General features: G+C 38.7%; 1 protein-coding gene across 2 annotated transcripts in view; it reads left to right on the plus strand.

Moving 5' to 3' along the window:
* The first annotated feature begins 525 nt into the window (after window positions 1-525).
* Window positions 526-17,512, plus strand: part of rab6ba (RAB6B, member RAS oncogene family a) — a 55,735-nt gene continuing 38,748 nt past the window's right edge. The window contains exon 1 of one of the 2 annotated variants that reach the window (XM_044128783.1): window positions 526-847. In XM_044128783.1, coding sequence (XP_043984718.1) covers window positions 778-847 — 70 coding nt within the window. In that variant the 5' untranslated portion in view covers window positions 526-777. The remainder of the gene's footprint in view (window positions 848-17,512) is intronic. The other variant, XM_044128784.1, reaches the window with a different exon arrangement.

The raw sequence follows: 17,512 nt of genomic DNA on the forward strand, positions 1-17,512 counted from the left end.
AAATAATTGTATTTAATAGCCATTAATGTTATTAATAACACTTCAGTTCCCCTGGCTCTAAGCAATCATCAGAACATATTGATGGAGCAAAAGTTGGATAGTTTTTTTCCCTATAATGAAGGAAAATCATATATAAACTGCATTTTTATTTAGTAAGGTTGCCTTTGTCTGGCATGGAAATTTATTTGATGTTGTGAATCATTGGATTAAAAGATTATACATTTCTGAGAAGGCAAATACTTTTATTACTGGAAACGTACCTGCAGGTTATTCTTTTACATAGCAAATCAAATGAGCCAGTCTTAAACAATTTAACTATTTAAGTTTAATTAGATTCAGTGGAACCCAACATTTTAACACGGGTGTGTAAACTTTGAGAGCTCTTGAAATGTATCTTGGGGTGCCAACTTTCCGATTCTCAAAATGGTTTGTTTTTGTTTCCTAGTATCTAGATCGTTTCCCTCCTGTTACATTAATAAAAGTTCGTTTTATCTACATTAAATCGCCATCTCTCTGCTCTCTATTACACATGACGTCATTTTATTTTCATGGCTGTCAGTCGTGTGAAAATGCGCATGCGCGTGGGCCCGCCTAAACACTCCCCCCTAGCGTCACGGAGCGGGCGGTGCAGCATCAGCGGCTCGTACCCATCACGAAGACTCGAAGCTGTAAAATCGCCGCCCCATTCCGTCGAGCATCTTCACCAACCGAGCACCGAAGTCCTGTCATTCTGTCCTCCGGCGTCCGCAGTCGGCCCCCCTCGTCCTCCTCCTCAAAATGTCCGTGGGTAATGACTTTGGGAACCCTCTAAGAAAATTCAAACTCGTCTTCCTCGGGGAGCAGAGCGGTAAGAAATGCTTTTATTCACGCCAGAAGAAGTTCGCGCTCGGTTGTTTGTCAAGTGAACTCGCTGCACCTGCTGGTCAGATGGCAAGTTCACGGACATTTAGCTAGCTGCCGTGGCCGCGGGGCGTCTCTGTGGGGGTTAAGGGATGGGAGCTGGAGTAGGAGACGGACTTCAGCGGTGAAATATGTGCTTCCCAGTTTGTTAGAGAGTGAGTGTGTGTGTGAACTAGGGCGTCACTTTAATGGAAACACGCAGCAGTCTGAAGCGCAGCGTTGCCCGCTTGGTTGAAGTTTATAAAGGACTGGAGATGCGGTGATATCCGCCTCGGACACATCAGTTAAATAACAACCCGGAGCACCATCACTAGTCAGGCTTTGTAGAGTGAAGGGAGGCTGAAAACAGCGTGGGGCGTGACGCTGCTGTGGATGATACAAGTTGTTTGTTTTTGGGGTTTTTGTTTTTTTTACTGATTCCGATATTCCTGTGTGGAGACACACCCAGGTTGTCAGCGGTGGTGAGATAACTTGTATGCCTGCAACCTTTGTCCTTGGTATTGTTCCAGACTGACCAAGTAACTATGTTTTTGAACGCTGACCCGCTTTCTGATGTACATGTTGGCGCATGAAACGCGTAGCACTGAATGATGAGCAAAACAGTCACACCTTTTGCAACTCTCTCTCTCTCTCTCTGATTCATCCGTGTCTTTTTCTGAGCTCTGCACTCCATCCTGAGCTCTACATGCCCACACCCTCAGACAACCAACAGTGTCTCATTTTCTAAGGCAATCAAATTGTTTTCCACAAGATTACACTTGAGCTGGGCAGGAACGCCAAAATCTAAATCTCCAGGTTTTAATTTACCCTTAACAGGGCACGTCTGTTTTTTTTTATTAATATGGTCTATTTCTGAGGTCTTAAGCAGCTAAATGAACCCCATTAGTCATGGCTCAGTGCTCAAGTCTTTTCTATTGATCGTACATTACAGCGGGGCCATGCATTTTTATTAAACAATTGTTCAATCTGTAGATTGTATATTATCTGAAGAGTGGTAAATTTGTCAGGCAGATTAATTATTACAGAACAGTGAACGTTTCTTAACCTCTCCGCATGGAATAGATAGGCTGTTGGTACCAGAGAGAATTAGGTAATTATTTGTTTAATTAAGGCAAGGCTGGCTAAATTAGTTATAATCTGGACTAGTACTATCCAACCCTGGTTCTCCAGAGACATCTTAGATTTGTTCCTTCTCCATAAGAGCTGAATTATTGACTGAACTACCTCCTCAGTATGTGATAAAGTTCTGCAGAGGCCGAGTAATGAAGCAGTTACTTGTTTCAGGTGTGTTGAACTAGGGGAATATGACATTTTCAGGAACCTGGCTCTTGAGAACTGAAGTAGGAAACCTCTATCTTGGAGTGTCGGTATTTATAGAGATACAATTTCTGTTTTTCCTGTTGCAAATTGGCTACATAAGAGACTGGATGTCGGTCAGTCTCTTATGAGTTGCACATAGATGCTTATTTATCTGCAACACTTTTCTCCCGTTTAGTAAATTAAATCAAAATACCAGAAAACAATTTTTGAATTTGGAATCCGTAGAAGAAAAGCACAAGTAAAACGTTCCCAGGGTTTTTCAGTTTAAAGAGTTTTCTTTTGATGGATAAGACCAACTTTTATTGGAATCAATAATTCTACTACAGTTTATTTCTCCAAATATTGGAGGTGGTTGAACTTTTTCACATCTTGTCTTGCTACAAGCACAGACTTCAGTATGTGGTATTTCATTGGAATCATGGACCAGAGTAGTGAAAGTAATTTTATAATCCATACTTATCGGACTGATACTGATATGTTCAAAAAATGACTAACATCTACTGATATCGATTTTGATGGTGATATATTGTGCATCCCTATTGTTTACTTCCAGCTTACTGCCAGCTTGGAAAGCTTTAAGGATGACTGGAATTATAAAATTGCATGTGTGTGAAATAATAAAATAACTGGTTTCCATTTGTTGTAAACTGTAGGGACGACCACCACCTACACCTGCCATTTTTTTTTTACCCTAATAATTTAAGTAATTGTGTTAAATTAACTTTGCACAGACGATGCTGTAATGATGTGAAAAGTGTTGTCATGAGAAATTTCTCCATCAGGAAGTTCTGCACAGACACTTCCTGGTTAAAGGAACACAGAAGGAAAGGTGTGTGATTTTTTTATTTATTTTTATTTTTTTATTTGTATGTGTTACAACTTGAACTCAACTCATTAAGCAACTGGTTGCAGGAGATGCGGCCGCAAGGCTCTGTTCCCTCACCAGTACATTTATTATGAAAGGATGACATAAATCAGTGTGTCAGCCTCTGAGAATGTGCAGTGAAGTGTGTTCTATCTCACACCGTATGTGTACTAGGAAAATAGAATAGAATAGAATATACTTTATTGAACCCTAAGGGGAAATTGCTTATTTATTGAAAGCTACTCCATCTTGGGTAATAAATACAAAGTTTGTAATATATATATATATATATATATATATATATATATATATATATATATATATATACATACCCAAGAGTGATAAGTTCAAAATGACTAGAAATAAATAAATAACAAGCAATCACATGCAATATATTAATCAATAAATAACCTATAAATGAGCGCAGAAAAAAATGTAATCAATTAGCACAGACTTGGGCATTGTAAAGCCTGATGGCTACAGGCAGAAATTCTAAATAAAATAAAATTATAACAATAAAGTCATGGTATTATGACTTTATTCTTGTATTATTATGACTTATTGGATTATTTCAACTTTATTCTCATAATATGACTTTATGCTTGTAATACAGACTTTGTTCTTGTATTATTTTGACTTTATTCCTATAATATTATGACTTTATTCTTGTACGACAATTTTTCCTCCAGTGTATTATAAGCCTCGTAAGCCACCAGGCTTCACTTCTGCCTCGACCAGGTTAAACATTACTTATTTATTTAAGTCTTTTTTTTAAATGTTTCCATTTTTTAAGACTTTATAGTTGGTGTTCAGGTATTACTCTTCCAATCTTTCAACAACACATAATTATCAAGTGATATTTTAAAATTTTCTGTCAACTTTAAACATTTTTAACTCAAAAACATGACGGGGTGCCGGATGAATGATCCTACCGCCCAACCACCGGGCTTAGCATGTTTTCTAGAAGAAACCTTCTATGAGTTTATTCTCATAATATTATGACTTTATTTTTTCAGTATGGCCCTAATACTCCTTTAGAGTATTGTAATTTTGGATCCATAAGGGAAAGTATTTTAAACTTATCTTTTAAACTACTTAATCCATTGCCAGGTACTTAAGGATTTTGTTTCTTTTTATTTTTTAAGCTAGTTGAACCTTTGGAGGTTTGCTTGGCTTCATGAGGTTGGCCTCATTCTAGATAGTCTAAAAATGGTTTGAGCTGTTGAACTCCAGAGGCTCATCCAGTGTGTGCGCTGAAGTCTCCCAGCCAACCGGTCTTATCGGCTTGAGGAGACTCTGTTTGTCAACCGTCCAGACAGCGCCGCGTCTCTGTGTGTCTCTGACATGTCTGCAGCTGGCGGCCGGGCGGGCGTGAATCCAGTCAGCTCTGCTGGTGTCATTTATTAACACACACCCACGTGTGGACTGGAGTGTGTGTTAGGAACGGATGTGTGAGAGCGGATTGAAGAAAAGGCCTCCTGTTTTTTTTCCCTGTGAAGGGTTCTGGTTCAGCGATGCTGAAGTCTCTGAACGGAGCATCTATAAAGGGAAAGCTAGCACGATGTCCTGCTTCCCCCCCTATAAAAGAATGAGCTAACGTCAGAAAGAGAGGGGCTCCAGAGTAAGTAGGTGGAAGCAGGCAGAGTGTTAAATGAGCTGTCAGGAAGTCCTAAATCCTGCCTACTTCTCTGGTTGTTTCCTACTCTCCCTCTACAAAGACTTTAGGCTAAAGATTTTCCTCAACACGACTAAAGAGGCTTTAAACAAGCTAGTCGGCTGTTTCTCCACCCTGAAATTAAGCAACTAAGTCATTGTTGGCACACCTCCAATTACTGATCAGAGCTTTCTGGGTAGCTGATATTGGTAGTTTTTTTTTTTTTTTTTTCCCCCAGCAGAAACACCGGCCGGTTGTTAGGATGTAATCCCCCTGCCTTCAAGCTTCATCTCCCTTTAGATACACAGATGGAAAATAAATGTGGTGCGGTGGATATATTGCTGTTGTGAGTTTCTGCTGCCTGAATCAAAATGCCATCTTCCATCTTTGACTGCACAAAGATTGCCATCGCACAAACACAAAGTGCTGGTTTCAAAATAGTGCTGACTCACCAGATCTGTAAGCTTCATAGCAGGGTTTAGCTGCTTGCTGCTAATGCATCAATCACTTTGACTGCAGGAAGCAGCATTTCTGAGCAAAATGAAACTGAGTTTTGGTTTTCCTGGCCATGGAGCTGCAAACCCATTTCCCTTACTAAGGCTCTAAAAACCACAATTGCAAAAACAATCAGTGCATATCAGCAGCACTCATCTTCATGCACGGAAAATGCAAAAAAAATAAAGTACTTGTGTATCTAAATATCCTAAAACGTGGGCTAGCTGTAATGTTAGTTCGTTGTTGGCAACGACTTGTTGTATAACACAAAACATTTCTGAAAAGTGGTTTAGTACAGTTTTTAAAATATTCAATATAATCTGTCTGCGACAGACTGGCGACCTGTCCAGGGTGAACCCCGCCTCTCGCCCGGGACGCAGCTGGAGATAGACACCAGCAACCCTCCCGACCCCATTTAGGGAAGAAGGGTGTAAAGAAAATGGATGGATGGATGGATCAATATAATCTGTATAATTTTATTTGGGTCAAAATCAATACAAATGGACTGATTTTTATTTCTTCAAGTTGTTGCACAGCTTTATAATCAGCACTGTAGAAACCCAGATATGTTGCCTCTTCTCTCTGCAGAGGCTCTGAGCAGACATGGCTCACTATCACAACAGCAGCTGCATTTCCATTGACCGTGTAATTACACAGTTTGACCTTTCAAAAATAAATTTGCTTAATGGAAATGTGACAATTCTGAAAAAACTCATATTTTTTGATGAAATGTTTTGGCACTAGAATGCCAAAACATTCTAGTGCTTTGGCATTAGTTTTTCTTTTTTGTCAAAACTGCATTGGGAATACTTCTTACGCATCAGACGAGTCACTTGATCAACAACTGGATGTTGCCACTGGAGCAAACATGAAGAAGATGACAGGACATAGTTGGAGGATGACGGCTCAGCCTGTTTTTTAATAATTTATCCCTGAACAAACTTATTCATGTGTATATTTCATTGTATTTTTACTTAAAGAAACACTACAATTGCAAAATTGTGTTCTTTCGACATTAGTGGAATACTGACAAATCTTTGTGCACATTTGCGTTGGAAACGTATCTTGTGAGCTACTCCTGAAAGATTTAAACTTTGGTGTTTCACTTGTTTGAAGCCTGAAAGCTATTGCTAAAGCAAACTCTTGCATGTATTCTGTTTAAAATTATTTGTGAACCTTACATTGACAAAGTCCATCCTTTATCTCTTAGTAACTTTCCTCAACCATCATTTAGTTGTCAAAAGATAACTGGGAAACTAAATGCAACTTCCCATCTTGTGTCTGTGTGTTTTTTATAGCATGGATTTCCAGTTTCCAGTAACCTGGCAAATGGAGCATGTTTTCACACAGTGCAGCTAGAGATATCTGGTTTTATAGCAGTGACGGGCAGAGGTAGGACGCTGATTGAATGTTTGCCTCACTACTTTTAGAGTATTGTTAAGGACACACATCTGAAAAGAAATGCCTCAGCATAAACGTTCAAATCCCGATTAAATGCGGTTGTTGATCTTCTGCCAGCTGTATCAGATTTATCAAGTTATCACTTTAATCTGCCCTGTTTATTATGTGCCAGGCAGAGGAGACTGTATGTCTTTTTTATGATCTTTGAGGATCGGTGCACACAATGATGCATTTCATGTCCCAACATAGTTAGAACCAAGATCTGCAAATGACATTATAACTACAGCTGCACAATATATCGCAAATGCAACACATAATGGGATAAATATTACACTTTCAATTTTCAAAGCAATATAAAGCAGCCTAGAAGAGTATCTTTTTTCGCTGAATTAAATACTACAAAAAACGTTTGCTGTTGATGCATATAAAAGGATTTAATAATTAATGCGTTAAAGAACAAACTATACAAAATGAATTCCTAACTTGCCATGCAGTTTCATAAGCAGACTGTATTGCATACATTTGTTGAGAAAATAATTGTCATTGTTTCAAATGTCATTGATATTTAAGAATAGACTTGGAACAACAGACTTAACTTGCCCGTTAAAGAGCTATAATTATACACAACATGCCACACAACGCTCACTATAGCAGGAAAAAATAACAGCGAAATTAGCGTAACATACCCCATCCTATTGTAATACAGTAGATTTCTGTGAATTTTACACCCTTCATCCCAACATACCAGCTCTACGGATATACTTCATGAATGGTTCATGTGTTGTGAAGACCTGTTTTAAACTGGTGTATAAGATTTGTTAACATACACCACTAGATAATGTATACAGGTGTAAAAGAATTTTCTGTTAATTTTTAATGGGCAGTATTAAATAAAATCTACCTTTTTTAGTTTTACATGGTGTTATATTGTCATTCCCTCATCAAAAACACACTTGCATGTCTGAGAAATCCTTTAATCTCCCATGGCAACCATTCAGCTGTGGAAAACGCCTGGGTGAACCTAGCACCGCTTTTGAGGACGAGCGCCTCCTCTCAGAGCAACCCTCCCCAACATCTCTCCAGCTCAGCTCCTTCAGACTAGCAAGTAGCAATTAGCAAACACCTGGTGGACCTGCACATTGGCTCAGCTCATTATAGGAGCTACTTCTCAGAGCATCGCTGGTACAAACGTTGTTAAAGGGTTAATAGAGGAGTGATGTTGTGATGACTTCCTGAAGGTGGCATTTCAGAAAGAGCAGGAGTTTTTAAAGAGACAGGCCCAATTTCAAGGTGTTAAATTATGGAGTCAGTTTTCTTCCAAGTCATAGCGTTTTTATAACAATAGTAATAGGTTATATAGTTATTGATTGTGCTGTAAAATGCCACTATACTCCTGGATAATACATAATACTGTACTTCCCCTTTAAAAGTTACATTTGGCTTGAAAATCCTCACAGGAGCAAATACACAAAGCTAAAAAATGCAGCAGTGCTTTGAACAACACTGTGCTGACCAAGAAACAACTTCAGATAATGTTTGCAACTTTTATCACAAGTAACAATTACATAAACAGTTGAAATTAGTATATTTCATTGACTGTGAATATTTGAAGATATGCTGCACATTTCCCAGCTGTTTTTAGTAACTCAAATTACCATGAAGTACTCTATGGTCTCACTACATTTTTAATAAGGCTTCAGCGCTAACCTACAACACATTTAAAACCACATTTCAACCGAGCAGTGGTCGTTCTATATTTATGTGGTACAATCGGAGTGACTGTGTCTTCACTGTCGAGCTCCGCCCATAATGAAGAAAATGTGGCTGCTGCCCAAGCAGTGATGTGTAGAAACATCTGATTCAGTTCTGCCTTCCTGTTATCCAATCAGAAAAGACTCTATAGGCAGGAAATGACAACACAGGTTTGTAACAAGCACGCTGTAAAAAAACAGTTGCTCACTCTTCCTGACCCAGTTAAGTTGTATCAACTTTGTCAATCATATAATAAGAGGTATTGCTACAACTTCAATTAAGTTGACCGTGAATAGCAAGTGTATCAAACTAAAAATGATCAGTTAGGAGAAAAAAAAACAAAAAACTTGCGCTAACTTATTGAAGTTTTTACATAACTGCATCAAGTTGACTTGGCATAATATTTATTATAACTTGACTCATTTCTAAGTTAAGTCAACTTTGTAATGGTCATTTTCTTACACATAAAGTCTAGTTGAAAAACGGCTTCATGGACATTGTTTTATTCGGGTCAGGAACATTTTCAGAATTCATACATTAAAGTTTTACAAATTTCCACCAAAAACAACCTATTCATTTCTGACTTTTGAAAATGCATGCCTTCACATATGTTATGATTTTTCTGAAGGAAACTAATTTGGGGGGAAAAAAAACACAAAACAAACAAAAACAATACATTTGTATTATCTCATGAAACTATATATTCCATACATCATAATGCTTTGTATTATTTTACAAATTCCTGAATCTTTTAACTTTCAGCAGTTGATACTTAAGTGTCACAACACTTTTAAATCGCTGGCCCTGGTGTTCAGCTTTCTAAACTACGAGCTGTAGAAGAGGATGCGTTTCTTGCATAACACGACCCGTTTCAAAAGTAGAGAGACAGCAAATCCTATTTAAGCACAATGCCAGTTGCTCAAACAGAACAGCTCAGTGAATAAAATCCCCACTGTGGAAGGCGGCTGTCATTTACCCAGCATGAGAGCTGACACTTCACTGAGTTCAGCAGGTCTCCGTCGGTGTTTACCCTTTCCCCAGATGAGCCCTCCAGCCTCAGCCCAACCTTTGCACCATTCGTGTTGCTCTCCTTCTCTTGTCTTAAATTAGAACTCTTTGTGAATGTTTGCTAAAACAGATGACTGTAAAATACATTTGTCTCACTGAAACGAGGAGTCATTGGGCTGAACATTCATCTTTTGAGCTTCGCATAGAGGGGAGTGTTTTATCTCACTCTGTGGGCAAAGAAATGAATCACCAGCTGATGACTTGCAGAGAAACAGGTGGTGGAGATGCTGTGGGAGCGGTCTGATGCTGCGTGTGCTCAAAAGTGATGTCCAAATTGATCAGAGATGGGTATTTTTCGAAATATTTCTGTCTTTCTGCGCCCCCACCCCTGTTTAAAGCTCATTGTGTTTTTTGTTTTTTTAGGACCCCCAACCAACAGAAAGTCCTTTCTCCTCTCAGATATTTTTAAATGTGTTTTTACATCTGTTGTGATTTTGAATCATCCATAATCCCGCACAGTTCCTGTCCTGGACGCTCCTTCTGTTCTGGGAGTTGAACCTCGTAGCAATTCGTCATTTCGTTCACAGCGGCTACAGCGCTGTCTTTTGTGTTCTTGCAGATCTGCAGAAGGAAAGCTGGGGTTGACTGGGCGCAGTCTGCTTTGAGTCAGCATTTTGAACGTTTTTACTCTCAACCAGGTCTGACGTGTGTATTTGAAAGTTTAGATTATCCACTTTGTTATGCATTCCCGTCTGTCCGTTTATCCTATTGTATGACACACAGAGCTGTCAGTCTGACGCTTTTGAGGATTTATTTACTGTTTTTTCTGTTACAGAAAAAACTGTCGTTCTGCTACAGAACGACTGTAGCAACTCATTGTCTTTGCTCATTGAAATCACAAACTAGTTTAAACAAGAATTTCTTTGATAAGAATAATTCTTGAAATGTTATAAGCTGTGTTGTCCATGCAAAAGGAAATAAAAGGGAGGTCAGGCCATTCTGACCCAAACACTGATGGGCTCTATATATTGATTCTGACTCTGTAGTCGGGTCAAGTGAAAGGACCCTGAAGCCTCCGCTGGGACACCTGACTTGCCTTGATTCCAGTAACTACTAGGGTTGAATGACATTAAGGTTGCTACTGGTTTTCTCGCTGCCCCAGTATGAAAAAAGAGTGGAGTTGAATGTAAGAGTGAAAATCTTAATCAATGTGTCATTTATTGTAAATGGCACATTGGTTATTATTTATTTGCACTTTGACTCTTTCTGACCTGAAGTAGGAAATCCACCAAAGCAAACCAAACAATGCTGACTGACAAATTAATTCTGTTTTGAAAATGTTAAACGTTTTACAGTGAGCGCCTGCAGTGATGGCACCTCTTCTCCAAACAACTGCTCATGAAAGGATTCACAGAAATGCTTTCAGCGCTGATCTTCTATCATTTTATATTATGGTTCTTAATTGGCTTAAACCTGATAGAACAGGTCAAAGCTGTTTTAAAACCAGAAACCAGCCACAAAAGCAAATGAAATCAGTTCATTTCTGCTGAATCTTGCATCGATACCACTCCTCCAGTTCCTCTGTTACCTAAACTATTACAGTCGTGTCCAAAGTGATTCATCTCCAGGCAGACTTACAGTTGCTACTATTTTAATTCAGCCACGAGGTTTCTCTCTTAAAAAATGAGGCTGATGCATCTCAAAACGATAAAACAGTGCAAAAGGAGTATTAATATGTACCCAGAATGGTACATATAACTCTTATAACTCACTTGTTTAAGAAAAGGTTAAATAAAGGCACCGCACCATCAAAAGTCTTCTAATGTGAAACACGTCTTGAGAACAGAACATGTAAAATATCTCTAGTTAGAGATAGATCTCTAGGTGTAAACAATAAAAATAATACAGCAGATGATTTATGAATTGATGCATTTAACTGGCATCAATTAAATGCAGGCTAGCTCCTTGCCACCCTGCCTTTCAAATTGTATTAACTTTAGCTAAAATGAAGGCTGGTATGTTGCTCTACTCCAGGTGTGTCTTTGTGCTGCTAATTTTAGTGAAGTCACTTTGCTTGTTAGGCTGTGTAAAAGCTGAATTAGCTTTCTGACGTCCTCGTGTGTGTGTGTGTGTGCGTGTGTGTGTGCGTGCCTAGGGAACCCAGCCTGTGTTGGGTATGAAAGCACGCTCATCCATAATTCAGAGGTATTGGTAAATGGATGCATCCTGTTAATGCATCCATTTTCACCAGTAGAAAAGATGTTGCATCTTTTCTTTTGGTGAAGTTTTAAGTGATCCTGTTCTGATTGGTCAGTGTGGAAATACCTGATTGAGTGTGAAAGAAACAGATTCTTTCTGTTTGCTTTTTGGTGTTTGAGAAGTCTTAATGCTGAATTTTAGTTAGTGACACCTCCAGGCAGCAAGGGTGGGCAGTATTATGGCTTCAAAATTACATCAGTATTTTAATAACCAAAAACGTGTTGAAATCGTATAGCAGAATAAACATTTGTCCTGTTATTCTGGACATATTTCTTTTTATCCTCTCAAACTAAATCAGGTCTTAATTTTAAATCCTAAATTGGAAAGAGTTCAATTGAAAGCACTGCAAATATTAGAAAAGTACAGTTTATGTTAACAGTTTGTGTTATTATCCTCCTCCTGTCTGATTGGATCACCGAGTGAGAGATTAAGACTCAGAGGGCATACCCAGTAAATGTGCTTTCAAGCACAGAAGCATTTCATTCTATGTTTTTAAATGTGTATATAATTTGTTGAGATGGAATTAAACTTACTTGGATGCCATCTGTTCTTGGCACCCTTCTGTTAGGTTACAGTGTGCCAGCAGCTGCTAGTGGGCATAAACAAGTCCAGAGAAGTGAGATTTAATAAATCCTCATCGTTCACTGGTTTTTGCACTCTCTTGTCACTGTGGATAACCGCTGAAACCACTTTGTCTTCTCCGTCCTCTCCTTCATTGATAAATATTAGATGCCCGCCTGCCTGCACGGTGCTAGCTCTCATCCTGTTGTCATGCCAAGAATGCCATGCTCCGGTATTTTTATCCATCTCCTTGTGAGTGGGAGCTCGGCCCAGGCAAAAAGCCCTGCCATGCTCTGATTGGCTGCCAGGCACTCGAGGGGATTCCAGGACTTCACCTGCCAAGTGACCAGCAGTGGATTTACCTGGCTTTGGGAACACAGCTTGAGGGCTGAATGGACAATTCCATGTATTATTCAGCAAATACGGCGAGTATGAAGGATATCCTCCTCATAACCAACAATTTGTAAGCTGCTAGGTTCTAATATTACCTTGGATAGGAAAAATACATATGGATGTGGGCGTTAAGTTAATAAAAATCAGATGGTATTGATTTTAATTGAGCCCACTGCTCCCAATGTTAAAAATAGGGAAAAGATTACAATCCTTAATGTTTTACTGCTTTTGCTTTTTTTTTTTTTCAAACTTATTTGTGTTGCACATTTCAGTGATGAGGCAGTTCAAAGTACTTCACATCATAAAAACATCATACAGTCATCAGTTATGAAACGAGCAATAAACTTTACATTTTGCCAGATTCCATCATCAAGCAGATTGACATGACATATTAATTAATATTCCAGTTACTGCTAATCACAGATGGCTCTAAACAGGTGGGTTTTAAGCTTTGGTTTAGTGGAACTCAGTATTTCAGCAGGTTTACATTTTCCAGAAGTTTGTTCCTCTGAAGTAGTTCAGATCATCAAGTATGTTTTTCTTCACAACACAAAAAGCTACTCCAACAACCTGGTCCTATGTTTAAAAAAAGAAAATGATGTGCTCCCTAAACCGAATAACAGGTTGTATCATCTTTGGTGAGAATGCCATCGAGCATAACTGGCAACAAGTCTTTCACATTGCTGTGGCGGTAACCTGGATGTTGTCTTCCTGTGAAACTCTGTTTGGGGAAAAAAGTTCTCATTTCAGTAAAGTCTGGGCTTTCTCCCCCTGACTTTGATTGTCAAGGAGAGAACCTGAGCCCATCAGTGAACAGAAGGAGAACTTGTGAATGATGACGTTGTTTTTCTTCGCTGTTTTAGAGTATTAGTCTGCCTGTAGTTTTAGCGATGGCAGCAGAGGAAGTGAGCAAAGCCATTTAGTCCATGTTGGCCGCGCTTCCAAATACTGAATTAACACTAACATTGTTTGGATCGGCACTTCTCTCTTCGCAGTGGAGGATGGTTGTTTATAGCTCAGGTAATTTCTTTTAAGCTTCATAATATTGAACTGAGTTAAATTAAACTTCATCAGAGTCCATGCCTTCAGGAAGAAATTGTATCTCAATAGCAGAAAGCTCAGATCCTCTGAACAAAGCAAAGCGTAGAACAAGGGGCTGGTTTTTATCAGGCTACTATGGAGGAATTTTGGTCCGCTGTTCAACCACATGGGAGGGTGTTTGAGTAAGACCAATCAGTGGATTTTAGGCCTTTGACTTGACTTCACTCCAAAACTTTCATCATGGTTTCATCTTTTGAACTCACGTAAGGGTGGGCTCATTTTTGATTAGTTAAGGTTGTGAACTGCTTGCCAGAAATTTTTCTGGCGAAGAACAGGATTCACAGTTCTAGATTACTGCAAGTGATCCAGGACCTGAAGAAGCAAAGCTGTCCCAAACCATCACACCACCACCGCCATGTTTAACTGTCTCCTTTGTAAAAGTTCTGCTTTTGTCTTATTAGTTCACATATTTTCCTGAAATGTTAAGGGATTTTTTTGGCAAATATAGGTCTTTGTGTTCTTTTCAGAGGCAATTTTTATCCACTATTTGTCTTTTTGTTGTTTGTGAACTCTGACCTTAGCTGAGAGATGGTCTGGGTTATTTTTTGACCTCCTGGATGAGTCGTGATGTTCTCTTGGAGTAAGTTTGGTAGACTGCTGGTCACTGCTGGAATACTACAGGACTCAGGTGTGGCTAGTCAACTTGAACTAGACCAACTGAGTTTAGGAAGCCTTTTTCACCTCATAAATGAAAACATAATTTGTTTATAAAGAATAAACAAATGTTAACCAGAATATTTTTTCTGGTTAACGTTCAGTTTGTTTTAAGTGACTCATTTAAAGGTACAGTATGTAACTTTTGCAAAAGTATGTTTTGTTTCTTATATTTTGGTAAAACTGTCATTAGCACTGACAATCAACTTTGTGTACGTGCTGCTAAATGTGGTAATGGAGAAACAACTTGGCGTTCCAGGAAAAACATTCATCTGCAGTAGCTATGCTATCTAGCCTTAGGATTCATGACAGGTGAACTAGCTATAGCTTAGCGGAGAGAAAAAGGGTTATTGTGAGGAGCTTGTGCACAATGGTGATTGACGGCGCTAAGACCCTCTTCCTGGACCTGATTGGTTGTTTCTGACTGAGTGGTGTTTGTTCAGATGACAGCAGCACCGTAGGGAGAAGGCAGAGGAGCTTGACTTTTTTTCCCACAGATTATCTGTGTTATATTTCACTGTGACATAGTAAAATTTCTAACAAATATATAAAAACTTTTTTTCTTATAATAGTTACATAGTGCTGCTTTAAATGTAACAAAAAAAAAAGAATCAAAAGCAGAAGAAATCAGTGAGGTGCAATAGGTTTTTCACAGCGCTGCAGTTGATTGAATATCCTTCATCTTTAAATATGAAAGACTCTGAATGCTGTCTGCAGACTCACTGACGAAGTTCGTCCGTCTGCAACATTGTTAAAGTTGAAATTTGCTGTTCGGCCTCCAAAAGTGTCTAAAATGAAACCAAATTGAATGCAGCCAACCCCCGCAGAGCAGACTGTTCCTCCATCTACTGAACCGATGAGTCACACTGGGATTCTCTGCACATAATTAAATGGAGTCAACACGCTGTGCAGCACAATCCATGTTTATTCCTCCTTAATTGCATTATTCCTAAATTATTTTCGTAATGAAAGGAAGCCAGAGTCCTGCTTCGATAGTGGAATTCATTTGCTGTTGGTGTTTATTGAGACTCTGGTCAGCTTTAACTTCAAGCATTTTTTTGTCATTTAAGTGGTACTTCTTTATCTTAATACCAAAAGGAAAGGTTTATCAGTGCTGCAGTCCAAATACGTAATTTGTAGTATTGACTTAATAGGCCACAAGGTGTTAAATAATTAAAGTGACCTTCATTAAATACACCCATTACCCCCTCTGATAATATCTAAAAGGGATTTCTTCTTTTCTTAGCCGCATATTTGGAAAAAAACCCTTTTTCCTCCTTGTACTCTAGCTGTTGAGATAAGAGCCCTAAACTATCTCATTTTGTGCTTTCATTGTTCACAAATAGCAGTAAGTGCAATAACCTAAAGCAAGCTGAACTGTGCAGGGACTGTAATGTGCCGTAAAATTGCATTTTGAGCTCCGAGAAGATGTCTTGATGAGGTGTCTGCTGACTGTGCTTGGCGGACTCCTGGTTTATAAAAGCAGGTTGTCACACAGCGGGGCCCCAGTTTTCTCTGGTAATTGGCCCTCATGTTGCCAACTCGATCAGAAAAGTCTTTGAAGGATCGCACCAAGACGAGACTTTATTAGAACTAAAGATGTAACTGGAAACACTCTGCTCAGGAGTCTGCTGTATCTGGTTTGCCAATTATTAGGATGTCTGCATAGTTATCAGTTTTACTCTGTGTTTTTATTCTAAATGAGCAGGGTGAGCAGATGTGGTTCTTATGTTTTTCTGTGCTGTTAAGGGACATCCACATCAAAGGTACTAAAAAGAAGACGTTTTGATTAGGAATGAGTAGATAAGTATGGGGCAGATTTTTTTATTTTTAATTTTTTTTTTCAAATGAATTTTTTGTTTGCAAAGCTTTGACCTGCCAATACTGATTTTAGCTCATTTTTCTTAAAGGGGCAGTATTATCTATTTATTTATTGATTGATTGATGTACATCATGTTATAATGTTATTGCCTCATAAAAAACAAACCTGGAGTGTTGTTTTGTTTCTTTCTTGCATGTTTGAGAAATTCTTTAATCCCCATGGCAACCATTCAGCTGTTCAAAATGACTGGGAGGACTTAGCCCCGCCTTCGAGGATGAAACTCTTCCTCTGAGTTGCAGTTTTCAAGCTTCTGAACTTCTGCCTCACAGAGCAGCTCTCCCTCGCAACTCCCCCACTCAGCTCCTTCAGACTAGCCAGTATCAATTAGAAAACATTTGGTGGGACTGTGCATTTACCGAGTTCATTATAGGAGCTACTTCTCAATGAAATTATGGAAAAAATGTTATAAAAAGGGTTAATAAAGGAGCCAAGTTGTGATGACTTCCTGAAGGTGGAGTTTCAGAAAAAGCAAGAGTTTTTAAAGAGACAGAGACCCAATTTCAAGGCGTTTAAATTGGGAAGTAAAATGCCACTATGTGCATGCAAAATACATAATATTGTCCCTTTAAAAAGAAGAAAACTATAATCTTGAGAGGCAAAACATTTCTATTAGGAGTGAAGTTGACATCGTGTCCTGTGTCCAGAGCATTTACAAGATTGTACTTTTATGCTAAAACAAGGTGATTACGAAGTAAAAATGTATAAGCGGTTGTCATGGGCAACGTCGATGATTGTAAATATCTGTCCAGTTTAGTTGACCCTTACTCTAACTCTGACATTTCCAAAAGCTTGCAAATGTTTAATAATCCCACCCACAACAGAGGTTGTAGCTCAAAGCAAAAACACTAAAACAGCATAAATTTGAGTCCTAGCTTTTGATTTGCAGCATTCATGCTAATATATGTTGTTGTCGTGACTTGGTAAAACTTTCATTTATCAGAAAAAAAAAAATTCAGTGTCATTAGCTGTCTGAACATTAGATGACTTTCAAGATTGATGATCTCGATTCTTCCCTAGTAATTTCTTCAGTCACCTGATGTCATTTTTGCAGATTTAACAAACATGGGGCATTGTAAAAAACAATAGATATGCTGACTGAAAATGAAGACATTTTTCAGTAACTGTTTTTATGTTCATTTGACCTTCTACCTTTACAAGATGCTGCATAACCACTATGCTACATTTCATATCCTTACGCAGGAATAAAGAAAATGCACTATATGCCTCACATCGGAGGAGATTCCAGCAACTTAACTTGCACAATGAT

Source organism: Gambusia affinis, linkage group LG10 (genome assembly GCF_019740435.1).
Source record: "Gambusia affinis linkage group LG10, SWU_Gaff_1.0, whole genome shotgun sequence".
Taxonomy (NCBI): Eukaryota; Metazoa; Chordata; class Actinopteri; order Cyprinodontiformes; family Poeciliidae; genus Gambusia; species Gambusia affinis.